The following is a 15371-nucleotide window of genomic DNA, read 5'->3' on the forward strand; positions in this document are numbered from 1 at the left end:
AATTATTTCGTTATGGCGTGTGCCGTTATCTTTGTGGCGGCAAAAGAATATTACCCAATTTAAAAATTGAAAATGTTACAGAAATTAGTTTGACGGTTTAAATTATTAGTGTAATTCTCTCAAAATTTAAAATGTAACTTTTTTGTAAATAAAAAGCGGATATTAACTATTTTGTAACTAAAAAAATTTAACGGATATTAATTATTTCGTTACCTCTTATTTTTGTGGCGGCAAAAAAGATTACCTAATTTGAAAATTTAAGATGTTACAGAAATTAGTTTAACAGTTTAAAGTATTAGTGTAATTCCCTCTAAGTTTAAAATGTAACCTTTTTCATTTTTTGAAAATTTAAAATATGATTTTTCCGATTTTTTTTATGTATTTTATGCTTTCGATGCTATTTGAAGCCACAACGAAAGCAATACAACTTGTGCTAGTTTTGGAGCTCATTCGGATTAACAATGGTTGATGGTTTATCTATTCTATTTTCAAACTTTATGAAAATTTAACGTTTATTACTTTAAAAATTATTACTAAAAATTAAATTATTAAACTAAATCTCTCAGAAAAACTATGTTATGTCATGTTTTCTAAAACTTAGATTTGTGTCATCGTCAATGATTATACTTAAATTGGAATAAAAATCGGAAAATTGTAACAAAACTTCAAATTCTTATAATTTTTTGTTTGAAATAGTATGTTTGTTGTGAGATCTATCATAATAGTATGTCCTTTTTTGGATTAGATTAATTTTGTTAGGAAAAATTACATTTTAAAATATGAAAAGATCCAAAGAAACGAATATTAACTATTCCGTAATTAATAAAAAAATAACGGTTATAACGGTTTATTTATTCTGTTATGTTCGCGGGTGAAAAGTTTAAAATTAGTTTGACGATTTAATATGCTAGTAAATTCTTCAAAATTAAAAGTGTAACTTTTTTTATCTTTGAAGATAGAAACATAACTATGTCATGTTTTCTAAAGCTTCGATTTGTATCATCGCCAAAGATTATATCCAAATTCGAATAAAAATCGGAAAATTGGAATAAAATTTTAAACTCTTATAATTTTATTGTTCGGAATGCATTTTTTGTTGTCAGATCTATCATGTTCTATCAAAACCAAATGAAAATGAGATAAAGTGGCAAAAATAAGTCACTTTTTTTTTTGCTAAATGCAGAGGTAATGTTCGAAAGTGTAGCAAATTTTGAATAAATAATTGAACAAAAAAAACACTAGTACACAGACTAAAGAGAACAGTAGTGTAGGGTCGATAAATAAATAAATAAATAAATAAATATAGTGACCACTGCATAATCTCGCTATGTAAATTTCTCCTCCGCCATCGAATTGCACACAGAGACCACAACGACTCTTCTTCTACTCTCTATCTCTTCCCGTCTCACCAACTCTCTCCTTCAGTCCTCCGCCGTAATACGGTGCCGGAAAATTCCCGATTTGACCATCTTTTGAGCATTTGGCGGACCGTATACAATATCTCTCTGTGTATCCTTCATGCCGATTAAATTAGTTTTGAGCTGAATCGTGGATGGGTCAGAAGAAGAAAACCCTCGCGTCTCGCTCCAAACAATCGCCGTCTTCTGCGGCGGTAGAGGCTGCGCCGTCGTCTGAGATTTCCTCTTGTAGCTTCAATGAGGGCGGATTTTCTGGACCGGCCGCTAATGCCGAGCCGGTCGTCTCAGCCGAGGTCAAGCTCGAGTGCGAGAAGGCGCTGTTGTCATTCCAGCGAGGGAGCTACAACAAGGCGATTCGGCTCATGAAGGAAGCATGCTCTCGCCACCGAGACTCTGCCCTAATCCACCGTGTTCAGGGGACTCTGTACGTCAAGGTTGCTTCCGTCTTCGAGGATCCAGCTACGAAGCAGAAGCATCTGCGTAATGCGATTGAATCTGCTAGAAAAGCTGTGGAGCTGTCTCCCAACTCTATTGAGTTTGGGCATTTTTACGCGAATTTGCTTTTCGAGGCTGCAAACGATGGGAGAGAGTCGATAGAGTTTGATGAGGTTTTGCAAGAGTGCCAACGAGCTCTCTCGATTGAAAACCCCATTGATCCTGCGAAAGAGAGTCTTCAGGATGAGAATCAGCAGAAGATATTGACACCAGAGGGTCGTATTGCAAACGTTCAGGATGAGCTCACGTCACTGATACAGAAATCTAATCTTGGTTCCATTTCCACTTGGATGAAAAACCTGGGAAATGGTGAAGAGAAGTTTCGGTTGATACCCATTAGGAGGATGGTTGAGGATCCTATTGAGAGTACCTTGATTCAGACCAGGAGGCCGAATGAGATTAAGAAAGCTACCAAGACTCTTGAAGAGAAGAGAAAAGAGATTGAAGTGAGGGTAGCTGCAGCTAAGTTAGTTCAGCAACAGAAGTCAGAATCTTCCTCGTCGGATATTGTAGGAACTGTAAACAACAAGGGAGCAGATCCAGCATTAGGCGCAGGACAAAGAAGCGGGGAGAGGAGAAAGCATGGAAATGCAAGGAAAAACGGCTCCACAGCAGAGAGAAGGGATCGGGTTAGGTCATATTGGGATTCTATGAGCATAGAAATGAAGAAAGAGTTGCTTAGAGTTAAGGTTAGTGATCTTAAGAGTCACTTTAGTGCATCAAAGGATGGCAATGCAAATGAGGTTATAAGTGAAGCTATGTCCTTTTGTGAGGCCAATAAGACTTGGAGGTTCTGGGTTTGCTGCCGTTGCAGCGAAAAATTCATGGATTCTGAGTCTCATATGCAGCATATTGTGCAGGAGCATATGGGTAACGTGTTACCTAAGATGCAAATGGTTTTGCCAGAAAGTCTCGACAGTGAGAGGATCGAGATTCTTCTTAGTTCCCCATGGAAACCATTGGATCTCTCTGCTGCGGTGAAATTGCTTTGCAGTCACCAGAAAATCCAAAACTCTGAGTCTAGTGAATTTCACTCTGGAGACAATATGGACGATGGTGACGACTGCTTCAAGGATGCATGGAATGATATTGATACTTCACCTGAGAAAGAGAATCTTGAAGATACTTGCAACGGTAAGCTGTCAGTTTCATTTCATCTTCCTGATGGATGGCCGATATCTGATGACATTGAACGTGCAAAGCTCCTTAAAAAAATCCGTGCAGCCTTTGAGCTACTTATTAGACACAAATATTTAGCTGTTAGCCATCATGATAAGGTGATACAATTTACGTTGGATGAACTCCGGAATGTGCCCTTGGTTTCGCAGTTCTTAAATCGTGGTTTGGGTCAGTCACCCATATGCATCTTCTTTTTGGGAGCTAACCAGCTCAGCAAAATTCTCAAATTCCTTCAAGACTTGTCACAGGCCTGTGGATTGAGTCGATATTCTGAACAAAGTAACCCAAACGATGAAGTTAATGTTGGCGACCGGGGTCTTGAAGTTACAGACGAGATTCTTCTTGATGGTGAAAATTCATGTCTTCTTCTGGATGAAAATTTGCTTGGCACTGAGTGTATCCAAGAGAAGTATATGAGCTCAGCAGTGAATAATGGAGCTATAGCAAGTACTGGAAATATTGCTAATGGAAATAAAGTGTCTTCTGGTGCGGATGGATTTCTTTCGTGGATCTTCACAGGACCCTCTAGCGAGGAACAAATTGTGTCATGGATGCGTACAAAGGAAGATAAAACAAATGAAGGACTGGAGATCATGCAGATTCTTGAGAAGGAGTTCTGTCACTTGCAGAACCTCTGCGAGAGAAAATCCGAGCACTTAAGCTACGAGGGAGCATTGCAGACTGTTGAGGACCTTTGTCTTGACGAAAGCCGAAAGAGGGAGACTTCAGCAGAGTTTACCCATGAAAGCTATGAATCTGTGCTGAGAAGACGAAGAGAAGAGCTAAATGAGAATGACCTTGAGTTGGTGTTTATCAGTAGTAGATTTGAGTTAGACGCTATAACAAATGTTTTGAAAGATGCAGAATCTCTTAACCACAACCAATTTGGATATGAATGTGCTGGCACGAGTTCTTATCTACGTGATCTAGAATCTGGCGAAGCTGATGAATGGGGGATGAAGGATTCCCTAAATGAGGCTGACAGTTTCATAGAGATTGCAATCCAGAAACAAAAAGAGCAGTTGTCTGCAGAGGTAACCTTTTCTATCTTTACGCAACACTACTGGGATAGACATTTGTCCTAAACAAATACTATGTATGTGTGCTATAACAGCTTAGCAGAATCGACGCGCAAATTATGCGCAATGTTACTGGGATGCAGCAGTTAGAGCTAAAGCTAGGAGCTGTATCCTCCAATGATTATCTGCTAGTTCTGTTACCGTTGGTGAAGTCCTACATGTGGGTAAGTATCTAACTCATTGGACCTTGATTACAGTGTTCTTTCAGGTTCTAATTGGCATTTCTTTATTAATCTCTCCAGGCACATTTGGAGGCATTGGCAGAGAAAGATGCCACTGAGAAGTCGGACGCTGCGAGAGAAGCATTTCTTGTTGAGCTTGCTCTTGATTCCAAGGATGCTGGCCGAAGAAACGATAATTCAAAACACTCGAAGGAAAAGTCCAAGGATAAGAAAAAGATTAAAGACACCAAGAAACTGAAGGATTTAAAGGTCTGAACAAATTTTTTGTTTGAACAAAGGATTAACTATTTCTTCTCTATATTTTTAACTAGCTTTATCGTTTTGCTTCAGGCTTCTATTGGAAATGATCATCGCTGCAATGTTGATTCGATTGAACACAGGTGAAGATCTGCTCTTTACAAAAAAATTAGCTCCTCATGAATACCTTTCATTATGAAAATGTGGTGGTGAATGACCTGTCTTTGATCTTGATGATATCTTGTTCCAGCCTCCCTCCGGTTTCATCATGTGGTGATCATTCAGAGGCTGACGTTGTTCCTGAATCTGTTGAAGCTTTGAAAAAACAGGAAGAGGAATGCAGACGCCGAATGGAGCTAGAGGAAGAGGAGAGGAAGCTTGAAACAACTCTAGAGTATCAAAGAAGAATTGAGAATGAAGCTAAGGAGAAGCACAGTGCTGAACAACAAAAGAAATACAACTCTTTAGTTCCAATGAATGTTTCAGAGGCAGTGTATGATGATTGCAAAGAAAATGTCGTTGATGATTTAGATTTACAAAATCAAGAAGAATCCGTAAGTCAGGTAACCAATCCTGTCCATAGTGACAAGGTTTAAAAGTTTTTATAGTATTTTATTTTTTTCTGAATATCACTTGACATTTATTTTTGTTTTTATTTGTTTTCCCAGGATAACTGGATCCAAAGGAATGGACTACCTGATAACTTGGACAGAACCAAAGTGAATACAAGTGATGTTTTGCCGTCAACAAATCATTGTCCAATAACTGACTCTGCAAAGGTGCAGCATGTTAAATCCCCAAAAGGTTGCCGCTGGTCTTCTAATCTGATAAGATTTGTCTACTGGTCTTCGAATTTGAATATATGTCTGTAGTGGCCTTTCTGAGTCGCTATGGTTTTTTTTGTGTTGCAGTAGTGGCTAATGGGGTAGCTACTCAAGCTGGCGTTTTCCAATCTGATCAGCGCACCGGGAGGAGGGGTAGACGCCACAAAGCTTCTAACAAGTTAATTGGTGCACCTTCTGAGAGCACCGACGGTGAGAGACAATCTGAATGTCTACTTAGCAATGGTGGTAAGTCTTTTTATCTATCTTTTTCTTTGTCTCATCTTTTCGAAGTATTGATAGCTGTGATGTAGAGATGTCTGATTTGGATCTAGATTTGTTTTCCTCAGCTTATTGATTTTCTTAACTTGAATATCAGATACGCTTGGCAAATGACCAATTAAGGCATGAATCAAAATGTTTTGCCTGGCAAAAATTTCACAGTTAGAAAATCATAACATATGCCTCTGTAACTAATGTATCCTGATTTGGCTTTTCTGTCTACTATGAATGACAGTATTTACAATATTATTGAGCAACTGTTTTCAAACATTATTCATTGCATTCAATATCTTATCCTGGTGATGTAGATGCGGGAACAAAGACATTAAGACAATTACAAGCTGAAGAGGATGAAGAAGAACGGTTTCAAGCTGACCTTAAAAAGGCAGTGCGTCAAAGCCTTGGTAGTTTTTCAACCATCCTTATTTATATCTCACAGTCAACTTTTGCGATTGGTTGCTTAGGGCTCGGTTCGTGATTATTGTTTTACTGACAATGTCCTTATGAGAAGATTATACTACTCTCCATCTTAGGACTCATTCTATTACCTGATTCTTGCATGAATATTTATTTTAGATGTCTTAAACTACTTTTGTCTCATGTTTTACTTATGCCAACAGGTGCTACTTTTTTTTTTTTTTTTTTTTTTTTTTCTCATATTTGTTGTGTGACATTTTGGGGTGATAAAAACCCCTGATATGAAGCTCCTGACACCGGAATACTTTGTTTCAACCCAGATGCGTACCAAGGAGGTAGATATATGACGTCAGGTTTGAGGACATCTGTCGAAGTAAACAATGATGGGCTTTTATCTGATGTCACAAAGGAGTCTCAGAGCTCGACTGGAGTTGCCATATTTGGCACAGGTCTTCAGAATGAAGTTGGTGAATACAACTGCTTTCTGAATGTTATCATACAGGTAGCCTTCGTTCTCATAAACTGGTTTGATTTCTTGAGTATCAATTCTATAATATCAAGCTTAAAAGATTTTTATTTGCTGACTGCTTTTTTTTTTCTCTTTGATCTAAGTCTTTATGGAATCTGGAGATGTTTCGGGCTGAGTTCTTGCGGAGTTCAACACTAGAGCACCATCACGTGGGAGATCCTTGTGTTGTCTGCTCATTGTATGAAATTTTTACTGCTTTAAACGGTGCTTCGAGCGAAACACAAAAAGAACCTGTGGCTCCGTCATCTCTAAGGATTGCTTTGAGTAAATTGTATCCAGATAGCAGTTTCTTCCAAGAGGTACAGGAAATGATATCTGGTTTGAAATTTTTATCCTAATACAGAGTAAGCTTTTGTTCATATCAAGTAGCCTAAACATGGGCGTCATATGGTGGACAGGCTCAGATGAACGATGCTTCAGAGGTATTGGCTGTGATTTTCGACTGCCTTCATCGCGCATTTGCTCAGAGCTCGAGCGTGTCTGACGCAGAATCTTTGGAGAGCAACTGTACGGGTTCATGGGACTGTGCCAACCGCACATGTATTGCCCATTCTCTGTTTGGAATGGATATTTTTGAGCAACTGAATTGCAACAGTTGTGGTCTGGAGTCCAGGCATATGAAGTACACTTCGTTTTTCCATAATATCAACGCTAGTGCCCTGCGGACAATGAAGGTATTATACGAGTGTTCATTAGACTTGAGTTTCACGTAATTAATTGGTAATTCACTGTGTTTTGCCCCCACTTTATGCCTAATAGGTCACATTCGCTGAGAATTCATTCGACGAACTTCTAAATCTTGTGGAGATGAACCATCAATTAGCCTGTGATCCTGACGCTGGTGGTTGTGGGAAACCCAACCATATACACCATATTCTCACCACTCCACCACATGTTTTTACTACAGGTAAAACCCTTGTTAGGAGTCTGATGATTGTAAACCTTTTGTTTAGATCACTCATATTTGTGTCTGATGCTCTTTTTATATTGGGACTGGCAGTTTTAGGGTGGCAAAACACATGTGAGAATGTAGAAGACATAGCAGCTACTCTTGCAGCCTTGAATACCGTGATAGACATCAGCAATATTTACCGAGGTCTGGACCCTAAGAGCACATATACCTTAGCTTCCGTGGTACGTGTCTCAATTTCTTCCCTGTGTTTCTTCTTCGAACTTTTGGACTTTTATAACTTTAAGTTGGTCTTTTGCTATTTCTCTGCATCTCCAGGTTTGCTATTATGGACAGCATTATCACTGCTTTGCATATAGTCATGAACAGGATCGATGGATCATGTACGATGACAAAACCGTGAAGGTAATAAGAAGACTATTGAAATACACTTTGACTTTGCATGCGGATACACTCTTCCCACACAATTTATTTGATATCTTCAGGTGATCGGTAGCTGGAATGATGTACTTTCGATGTGTGAGAGAGGACACTTGCAACCACAGGTTCTTCTCTACGAGAAACGTTAAAATCAAAAAGAAGAAAAAAACAGAGCAAGTACAGTTTAGGAGATTTCCCAAGTACAAACTGCAAAGGAAGTAAGTACTTTTTTGTTTTAGAATAGAAAACTCGAGAGAAATGAATGAGATTTTACTCATCACAATTACATTTTTTGGGTTAAGTGGGAAATATCAGTGGTTGTAAGAGATTGGGGAAGAAGATTTTGTCTTCAGATTAGTATTAGAGGTCTTAGGATATGTCAGGGTAATTTTCTTGGCTATATCATTTTCAGTACACTTAATTACTTAATATTTCCGTATTTCTATTACTACTAGTTTCTAATATTAATAATATATTATTAAGATGATTAATAGCTAGTAATTTTTTTTAATTTCTATTTATGAGATTTTATTTATGTTTTCTTTAGATGTCAGGGTAATTTTCTTGGCTATATCATTTTCACAATAAGGATTTATATGTTCGTATTAATCTAGCTTTCCAAAAGAATAAAAATGAAAAATTCGGCCATTTGAATAGAATTGGCATACGTATCTATATATTTGTTGTAATGCCTGAAAACTTAAAAATGGTCTCTTAGTTATCTAGTTGTTAAACGTGCACTATTATTTTCAAATTATGAATACGATTTTGAAAATGATTCTTATGATGAGTTTATTATAAAAACTCAAATAAACTAAAATAAAACATAAAAAGCCAAAAAAAATCTGTTTAATTGAAAGAATATCCAAGTAAATTGGTTCGACTTGAATTTAATTTTTCTTCAACTAAATATGATTGAGAAAACTGTCTAATTCAAAACTTAAATAACTTCATGGAATTTTTTCGTTTAATTTTAACTTAGTACAAAATTATTGTGATTCAAATTAAACAAATCTAATCCATATTTCAAACTTAAATTCTATCTATATACAATATCGAAACAAATAAGATTCCACTAAGTAAAAGAAAACATCTGTCCATTGTAACTCTATTCTTAGAAAAGATAAACGAACTCAAAATCGAATTAAAAATCTAAAAAAGAAAAACAGTCCCTGATGATTCGGTTTCAACATTTTTTTAATTTGATTGCTTAGTCTTTCCACACTCAGCAAAATCCGCATTATATACCAGACCCCTTCTCCTTCTTCATTTCTCATTTACCCAAAAACCATTAAAACACACACAGACTATCATCTCTTTCAAAATCCTCAACCTTTGCTCTCTTTCTTTTTCTCCAATCTCTTTTTTTTTTTCGATTTCTTCACCATCGAATGAGCCAAATAAAAACCATCCACAATCCCATTGGGTCACTAAAGAGGTTTTTGGATCTTCTCTGGATCACTTTCATCCTTTTCATGACTCTCAAAGGCGGCACGAATGGAGCTTGTGCCGCATGCAAGTACCAGCGCAGACGCTGCGCAGCCGACTGCCCACTCGCCCCGTATTTCCCAGCAGAACAACCAAAACTGTTCCAAAACGTTCACAGACTGTTTGGCGTTAAAGGCATCGTGAAGATCCTCGAGAATCTCGATGAAGCTCAGAAACCTGAAGCCATGAAATCAATCATATTTCAGTCTTATGTCCGTGACCGTAACCCTGTCCATGGTTGTCTAGGTATCACACAACATCTTCAATACATGATCTGGCTGGCCGAGGAAGAACTCAAAGCTGTCAATTCACAATTACACCTCTACCGCAACCAACAAAACAACAACAATAATGGTCAAAATCATCATCATAACCAAATGATTCATGAGATTGGTGAAAAGCAAGAGGATATTACATCACAGCTCGACTTAGGAATGGGACTTCCCATTAACAATAATCCAAGTACATCATTCTTTAGTCCTTTAAACGTTTCTGAAACACAGCAACACCCTTACACTTATGAGGCTAATAACAATAACAATGGGTATAGCCCTTCTGCTACGTATACAAATTCTAAGGAGATTCTCACCAATACTTCATTGGCTTGGGGTCAGAATGGATTTCCTTATCATAACAGTGGATTCATCAATCAAAACGAGAGCTGTAACGAGATCAAGAGCAATAACGGTGTGATGGCCATACAGTCACAGCTCGTTAATCTTCAAATGGTATCGAATCAGCAAGAGGGAGAAGGAGATGATGTTCACGAATACGATGAAATCCATCAGTTCCTCGACATCATCGATGACAGGCAATCATTTGCGGATTCCAAAGAAGCTTACGCCTCAAGGTATGTGTTTTTTTCTTTCTTTCTTTTTGTGCACGTTTCTGTGTTATTCTCATTTAAAAAATCTGATAATTGGGGGAGTGTTTTGAATCATATTATTTGGTAATTGCAGCTCCGGTGAATCGCTGAAGGAACCGATAGGTGAAATTGGAGAGAACGAGTTGAGGAGTGCGGCAACTTGCTTCAGTCTGACTAGTGTGAGCTGATTTTTGATCGTGTGATTATGAATGAGAAGGAAAGACGAGGTTACTTTTTTTGAATTTTTTTTGTTTTTATTTATTCTTTCAAAGATTATTTTTGAATTTTCTATATACCACGAATGAATTCTTAATTAATTCCTTCTCTTAGTTTTACATTTAATTACTAGAATAAAATCTGAATCTTTTTTTAACAGTTAGATTGTGTTTTTTTTTAAACCGCAATATAACTATAGATTCATTTGTGTTTCTTTTCATATAAAAAAAATCTTTTGTTACAACAAAAATGAAATATAGAACATTGAGGAAGCTCCGTCCAGTAGTTATATCAGTTGATAGTTAGAAACTAAGTTTGGTTTTGCTTTAAAATGTTTGCAGTTTTTGCTGATTATGTATGCAATGTGATATTATAGACTATTGTAAGTAGAGCCGTCCATTGTTCTCGTGTGTTACTTTCCAAATTTTCAATAGTAGACGTGAAGCATATACGTTTTATTTGAAGTTGATGGTAAAATTATCATTTATCATGTAGGATGAAGATATGATAATGATGAAACAGATAGATCTTCCTTATATATGGTATCCTTGGCTGTAACATTTGTAAAAATCTCTTCATATCTCAAGATAGTATAACTGATGGTTTATGATAATATAGTGTTTTTTGTTGATGAAAATATTTACACATTGTTTTGTATTTTCTTTTGATAAATTTTGAACTGTTGTAAGATAAGTTTTAGGAAGTTGAAGTATATTACAAAAATCTAAAATCTTCGATCTTTTGAAATGATATTTTCCTAGGAATTTTTGTATAAGATAAGAATGTAAATATGATCAGAAATGAAAAGGTTGGGTTTTACAAGTTACTTAGTAGATTGTTTAAACCTACGTCTACTGGTGTCATGCAAAAAAAAAACCAAAAAACAAAAAAAAAAGCATAGAAGCAAAATCAATCCAGCTAGGGATCAACCTTACAGTGACGAGAAGTAGCGATATTGATTATTGATCTTGATATCCCGAAGAATAGAGAAACCATGAAAAAGATTAACAAATTTGAAAGTCTAGGTAAATAGCCAACTACGCAAATTGTAAGCTGATTCACTGGTAGTCCAAAGACAAAGCCTTCACTCTACGTAGTTAGCATAACCCACATTCAAAAACTTTCTTCTTCGACAATGGAAACATGCTTGGCTCATCCAACAAATCCTAGAACCAAATCACCAACACTAAAACAGAACTACACGAGCCAATGAAGCCTTGAAATGCTTCACTTCACCAAAATCCTTATCAGATATCAATTGGCATACAGTGTCGTGCTTAGATCTGTAGCGAATTAAAAAAAATGATCTTTATAAAAAAATTAGTATAAAAATATCGTCTCAAACCTACACAAAAAATAATAATAATAATCAAAACTCTAAAAATTCTAAAACATAAGTTTTCTTCCTTTTTTTCTAGAAAATTATTTACCAAACTCACATAATCGAGTCGTTTAGCCACAAATCAGAAGGTTATGTAAAGTACCGGCTGACAATCCAGTTGAACTTTAAAAAACCAGATAAATTTGGAAAAAAACCAATTAAAATTTTGCGAACCGATGGATCTGGTCAAATCCAAATTTTATTTAAACGATAGTTTTTAAGCTCAAAAAGATTTTAATTGATGTTGCTACTTATATTGAAGAAAAATTATAGGCCTCTTCATTTAGATATTGATGTGAGACTTTAACTATGTATGTTTCAAGTTTTTAATTAAACTAGTTTTTGCTCCCACGCTATGCGTAGGTATTTTATTGATAAAAATTATATACAATTAATTATATTTATTATGATATAAATTTATATATTAGTGTTTTGATAATATATTAAAAATATTATGATGTTAATATAATAATTTTAATGTAAATTATGATGTTTTAACGGTTTAATTTTGAATCTATATATGTCGTATTTCAAAAATGTGTTATTTTATCAATAAGTTAATATACTCAAGCTACCTAAAAATTTTACAAATTAATCAAATGCCACTTTTTAAAAATAATATTGATATGATGATAAAATATTATACATTCACTTCTTTAAATCAAGAAGAAAAAATTATTTTTTCATCATTTTCACTTTTATATCAATTATATATGTGTTATTTTATAAAAATAAAATGAAAATTTAATCTTTTTCTGCTCTTTTTTAACAATACAAAATTTTATTTTGATTTATTAGTTTAAAAAAACTAATAAATAAAATATTTACTCTGAGATTAACAACTTTAGTTTTGAAACCAAATAATAGTTGAATATGATATGAATAAAATTACACAAAATATGTGAATTTAATATTTTTTTTGTCAATTGGTTGAGTTACATTTGAAATAATTTTTCAATGATTATACATCATCTCTTCTAATAAGAATGAAAAAAAATTTTCATCATGTTCATTTTTATTCTTGTTATATATGTTTTTTCAATCTTATTTATATATTTTAATGATTTTTGTATGATTATATTCAGTTTCATTATATTCATTCTCACTTTTTCTAATTATAATTAAGTAGGTAAAACCGATACAATTTAATACATACAAATATAGAAAATAAATAACAAATTAAAAAACTAAAAACTAAGAATTTCTATTAATCTACTGCAATTCCAAATCGAATATACAAAATGTACTTTTTTTTTATTTTTTCTCGCATAATATATTACATGAGGTTATCTGCAAACATGTTTTGCATATGTAACAAGAATTTAGATGAATATAAATTTTAGTTATTAATTATTTAAAATTTTACGTGAAAAACTTTAAAATCAAGTAACTTAATCTTGTATAAGTAGGATATATTTTTATTATAGATAACAAATTAAAATTTTAACTTAAACAGTGATATTGAAGATTTTAATATCATGTTGTTTTTTGTTAATAGAAATTTCTTTAGTTTTTAATTTATTTTCTTAACAATAATATTAGAATTAGGAAACTTTTTTTAATTTACAATTTTGATATATACAAATAAAATTGAATTTTAAATGCTGATGTGGATGCTTTGAAAATAATATAGCTTTAACTGTTATTAATAATAGAAAATTTTGTTAACAATATTATTTTAAAAATATTTCTATAAATATATTTTGTTAACGATATAATTATAAAAATTTGGAATTTTTTAATTTTAAATATTGATGTGAACCAATAAAATTGAACTTTTAAATCGTATGTGGACACTTTTAGAGACATATAACCTTAACTTTTTTTATTAATAGATTTAGAAATCAAAGCTGGAAGATCCCACACGAGGCCCATTGCGGGAAGTGATTTGGTCTCGCCTCCTTGTTTTGAGACTTACCAAATATATTCGGATATTGCTTGGTCAGCTAATTGTTACTTTTGTGGTTCATGTTGGGTTGTTAAATCTCCGTTAGATGCCATGTTATTTTAATATTAAACTTTCTTAATTTCCTTATTTAACAATAATATTAAAATTTGTAAATTTTCTTAATTTTGAATAATGATGTGGACCAATTAAATTGCCCTTTTAAATACTATGTGGACGCCTTGAGAAGCATTTAGCTTCAACTTTTATTACTATAAGATTTTATTTTTTTTAATTTTCCATTTCTATTTATGAACATCCATAAAAATAAATATCAATAATAATAATACTAGTATATGGGCTTATCTCAAAGAAATAACCCAACAATTTTATGAAGTAGTTCATGTATATAGAGGTAAATCATATATATGATTTTAGGTAAACTCTCTCCATCCTGCTGCCACATCAGCATCTGAATGGAGGACACATCTCCTTTAATCCAATTAATAAATAATAAATTTTAAAATAAAAAATTAAAAACTAATTAATACCATTACTTCTAACTTAACTTTTCTATTTAATGTTTATTTCATATGTATTTATGTTCATAACTATTAAGTTACATAAAAATTAAGGCTTTCCACATTCCTAACAAAAATAATTAAACAACATTTCTAATCTTTTGGTATTTGTCTAAAATTTTTTAATATTTTTTGTACTAACTTGATATTTTTTCTTCCGGTTTATCCTCATCATCAACACCTTTTTCGAAGCTTGTTGTATGAAAGAATGTACAGATGTAGCATTCTCTATATTCAAAGATTTGGCGGTTTTTATGGGTCAAATATCATATTATTATAGCTGCATTTTATTGTGAAACATGAAGTATGGGGTGGTTTTTGCAAAATCATGGCAATTGTGGATGTCATAAATATGAGAACATTAAAAATCAGAGGTACTTATATGTTTTCAAGCAATTCAACCAAACAAATATGGCTTTTATCTACGTATTTTTTACTCTGTTTATGATTTTTAGAATAGTAGAATAATTTTCTTACTTACACTACTTCCAATCCTTAAAAAAAAAGTTATTTGTTTTATAAAGATTTTATTTTTAAAAAAACTAATACTAACCAATCAAACAAATTACCATATTCTTATAATTATATATATATATATATATATCAGCACAAACATATTTTTATAAATATTATGTAAACAAAACCCGCGCGTATGCGCAGGTACAAGTCTAGTATCTATTATATAAAGACTCTGTTGAGTCTCACAAGCTTGACACATCAGCATTCATTTTTTTAACACATCAGATTATAAAACATTATGAGAAAATTAAACAGTTAAATTATACTAATTTCATTTTTAATTGAACACAAAAACCGAAAGAGAAGTACATATCAATTTATGGTTCATAATAAACTGCAAATTAAATTTTATTTTGGAAATTGGAAAGATGGAATCTCAAACAATCTCCAATGCTTTCTAATATCGACTCAAAATTCCACAAGTCAATAGGTAAATTTTTTTATTCTTCGTCTCCTCTTTGATTTAT

General features: G+C 33.6%; 2 protein-coding genes across 3 annotated transcripts; both read left to right on the plus strand.

Annotated features, from left to right (window-relative positions):
- The first annotated feature begins 1352 nt into the window (after positions 1-1352).
- On the plus strand, positions 1353-8451 carry LOC18021057. 2 transcript variants are annotated; one of them, XM_024157652.1, is made up of 15 exons: positions 1353-4126; positions 4207-4335; positions 4414-4602; positions 4684-4733; positions 4841-5153; positions 5259-5394; positions 5502-5660; positions 6002-6097; positions 6431-6612; positions 6723-6938; positions 7038-7313; positions 7399-7546; positions 7640-7773; positions 7868-7954; positions 8035-8451. In XM_024157652.1, the coding sequence occupies exons 1-15, from the start codon at positions 1553-1555 to the stop codon at positions 8116-8118; spliced, it is 4773 nt and encodes a 1590-aa protein (XP_024013420.1). In that variant the 5' UTR covers positions 1353-1552; the 3' UTR covers positions 8119-8451. The 2 variants fall into 2 exon arrangements, with proteins under 2 accessions (XP_024013420.1, XP_024013421.1); XM_024157653.1 differs by having other exon boundaries at positions 1553-4126; positions 5505-5660.
- Positions 8452-9360: 909 nt separating this feature from the next.
- On the plus strand, positions 9361-10510 carry LOC18021058 (LOB domain-containing protein 27). The gene is made up of 2 exons (XM_006404256.1): positions 9361-10307; positions 10417-10510. Exons 1-2 carry the CDS (start codon positions 9361-9363, stop codon positions 10508-10510), a joined length of 1041 nt encoding a protein of 346 aa, XP_006404319.1.
- Positions 10511-15371: the final 4861 nt, after the last annotated feature.

The sequence above is a fragment of the Eutrema salsugineum genome, unplaced genomic scaffold, assembly GCF_000478725.1.
Source record: "Eutrema salsugineum unplaced genomic scaffold, Eutsalg1_0 scaffold_16, whole genome shotgun sequence".
Lineage (NCBI taxonomy): Eukaryota > Viridiplantae > Streptophyta > Magnoliopsida > Brassicales > Brassicaceae > Eutrema > Eutrema salsugineum.

Coding starts and splice junctions, on each gene's coding strand:
- LOC18021057 (XM_024157652.1), top strand. CDS start 1,553: ATGGGTCAGAAGAAGAAAACCCTCGCGTCTCGCTCCAAACAATCGCCG. Junction 4,336..4,413: donor TGGTGAAGTCCTACATGTGG/GTAAGTATCTAA, acceptor TAATCTCTCCAG/GCACATTTGGAGGCATTGGC. Junction 5,395..5,501: donor GCATGTTAAATCCCCAAAAG/GTTGCCGCTGGT, acceptor TTTGTGTTGCAG/TAGTGGCTAATGGGGTAGCT.
- LOC18021058 (XM_006404256.1), top strand. CDS start 9,361: ATGAGCCAAATAAAAACCATCCACAATCCCATTGGGTCACTAAAGAGG. Junction 10,308..10,416: donor AAAGAAGCTTACGCCTCAAG/GTATGTGTTTTT, acceptor TGGTAATTGCAG/CTCCGGTGAATCGCTGAAGG.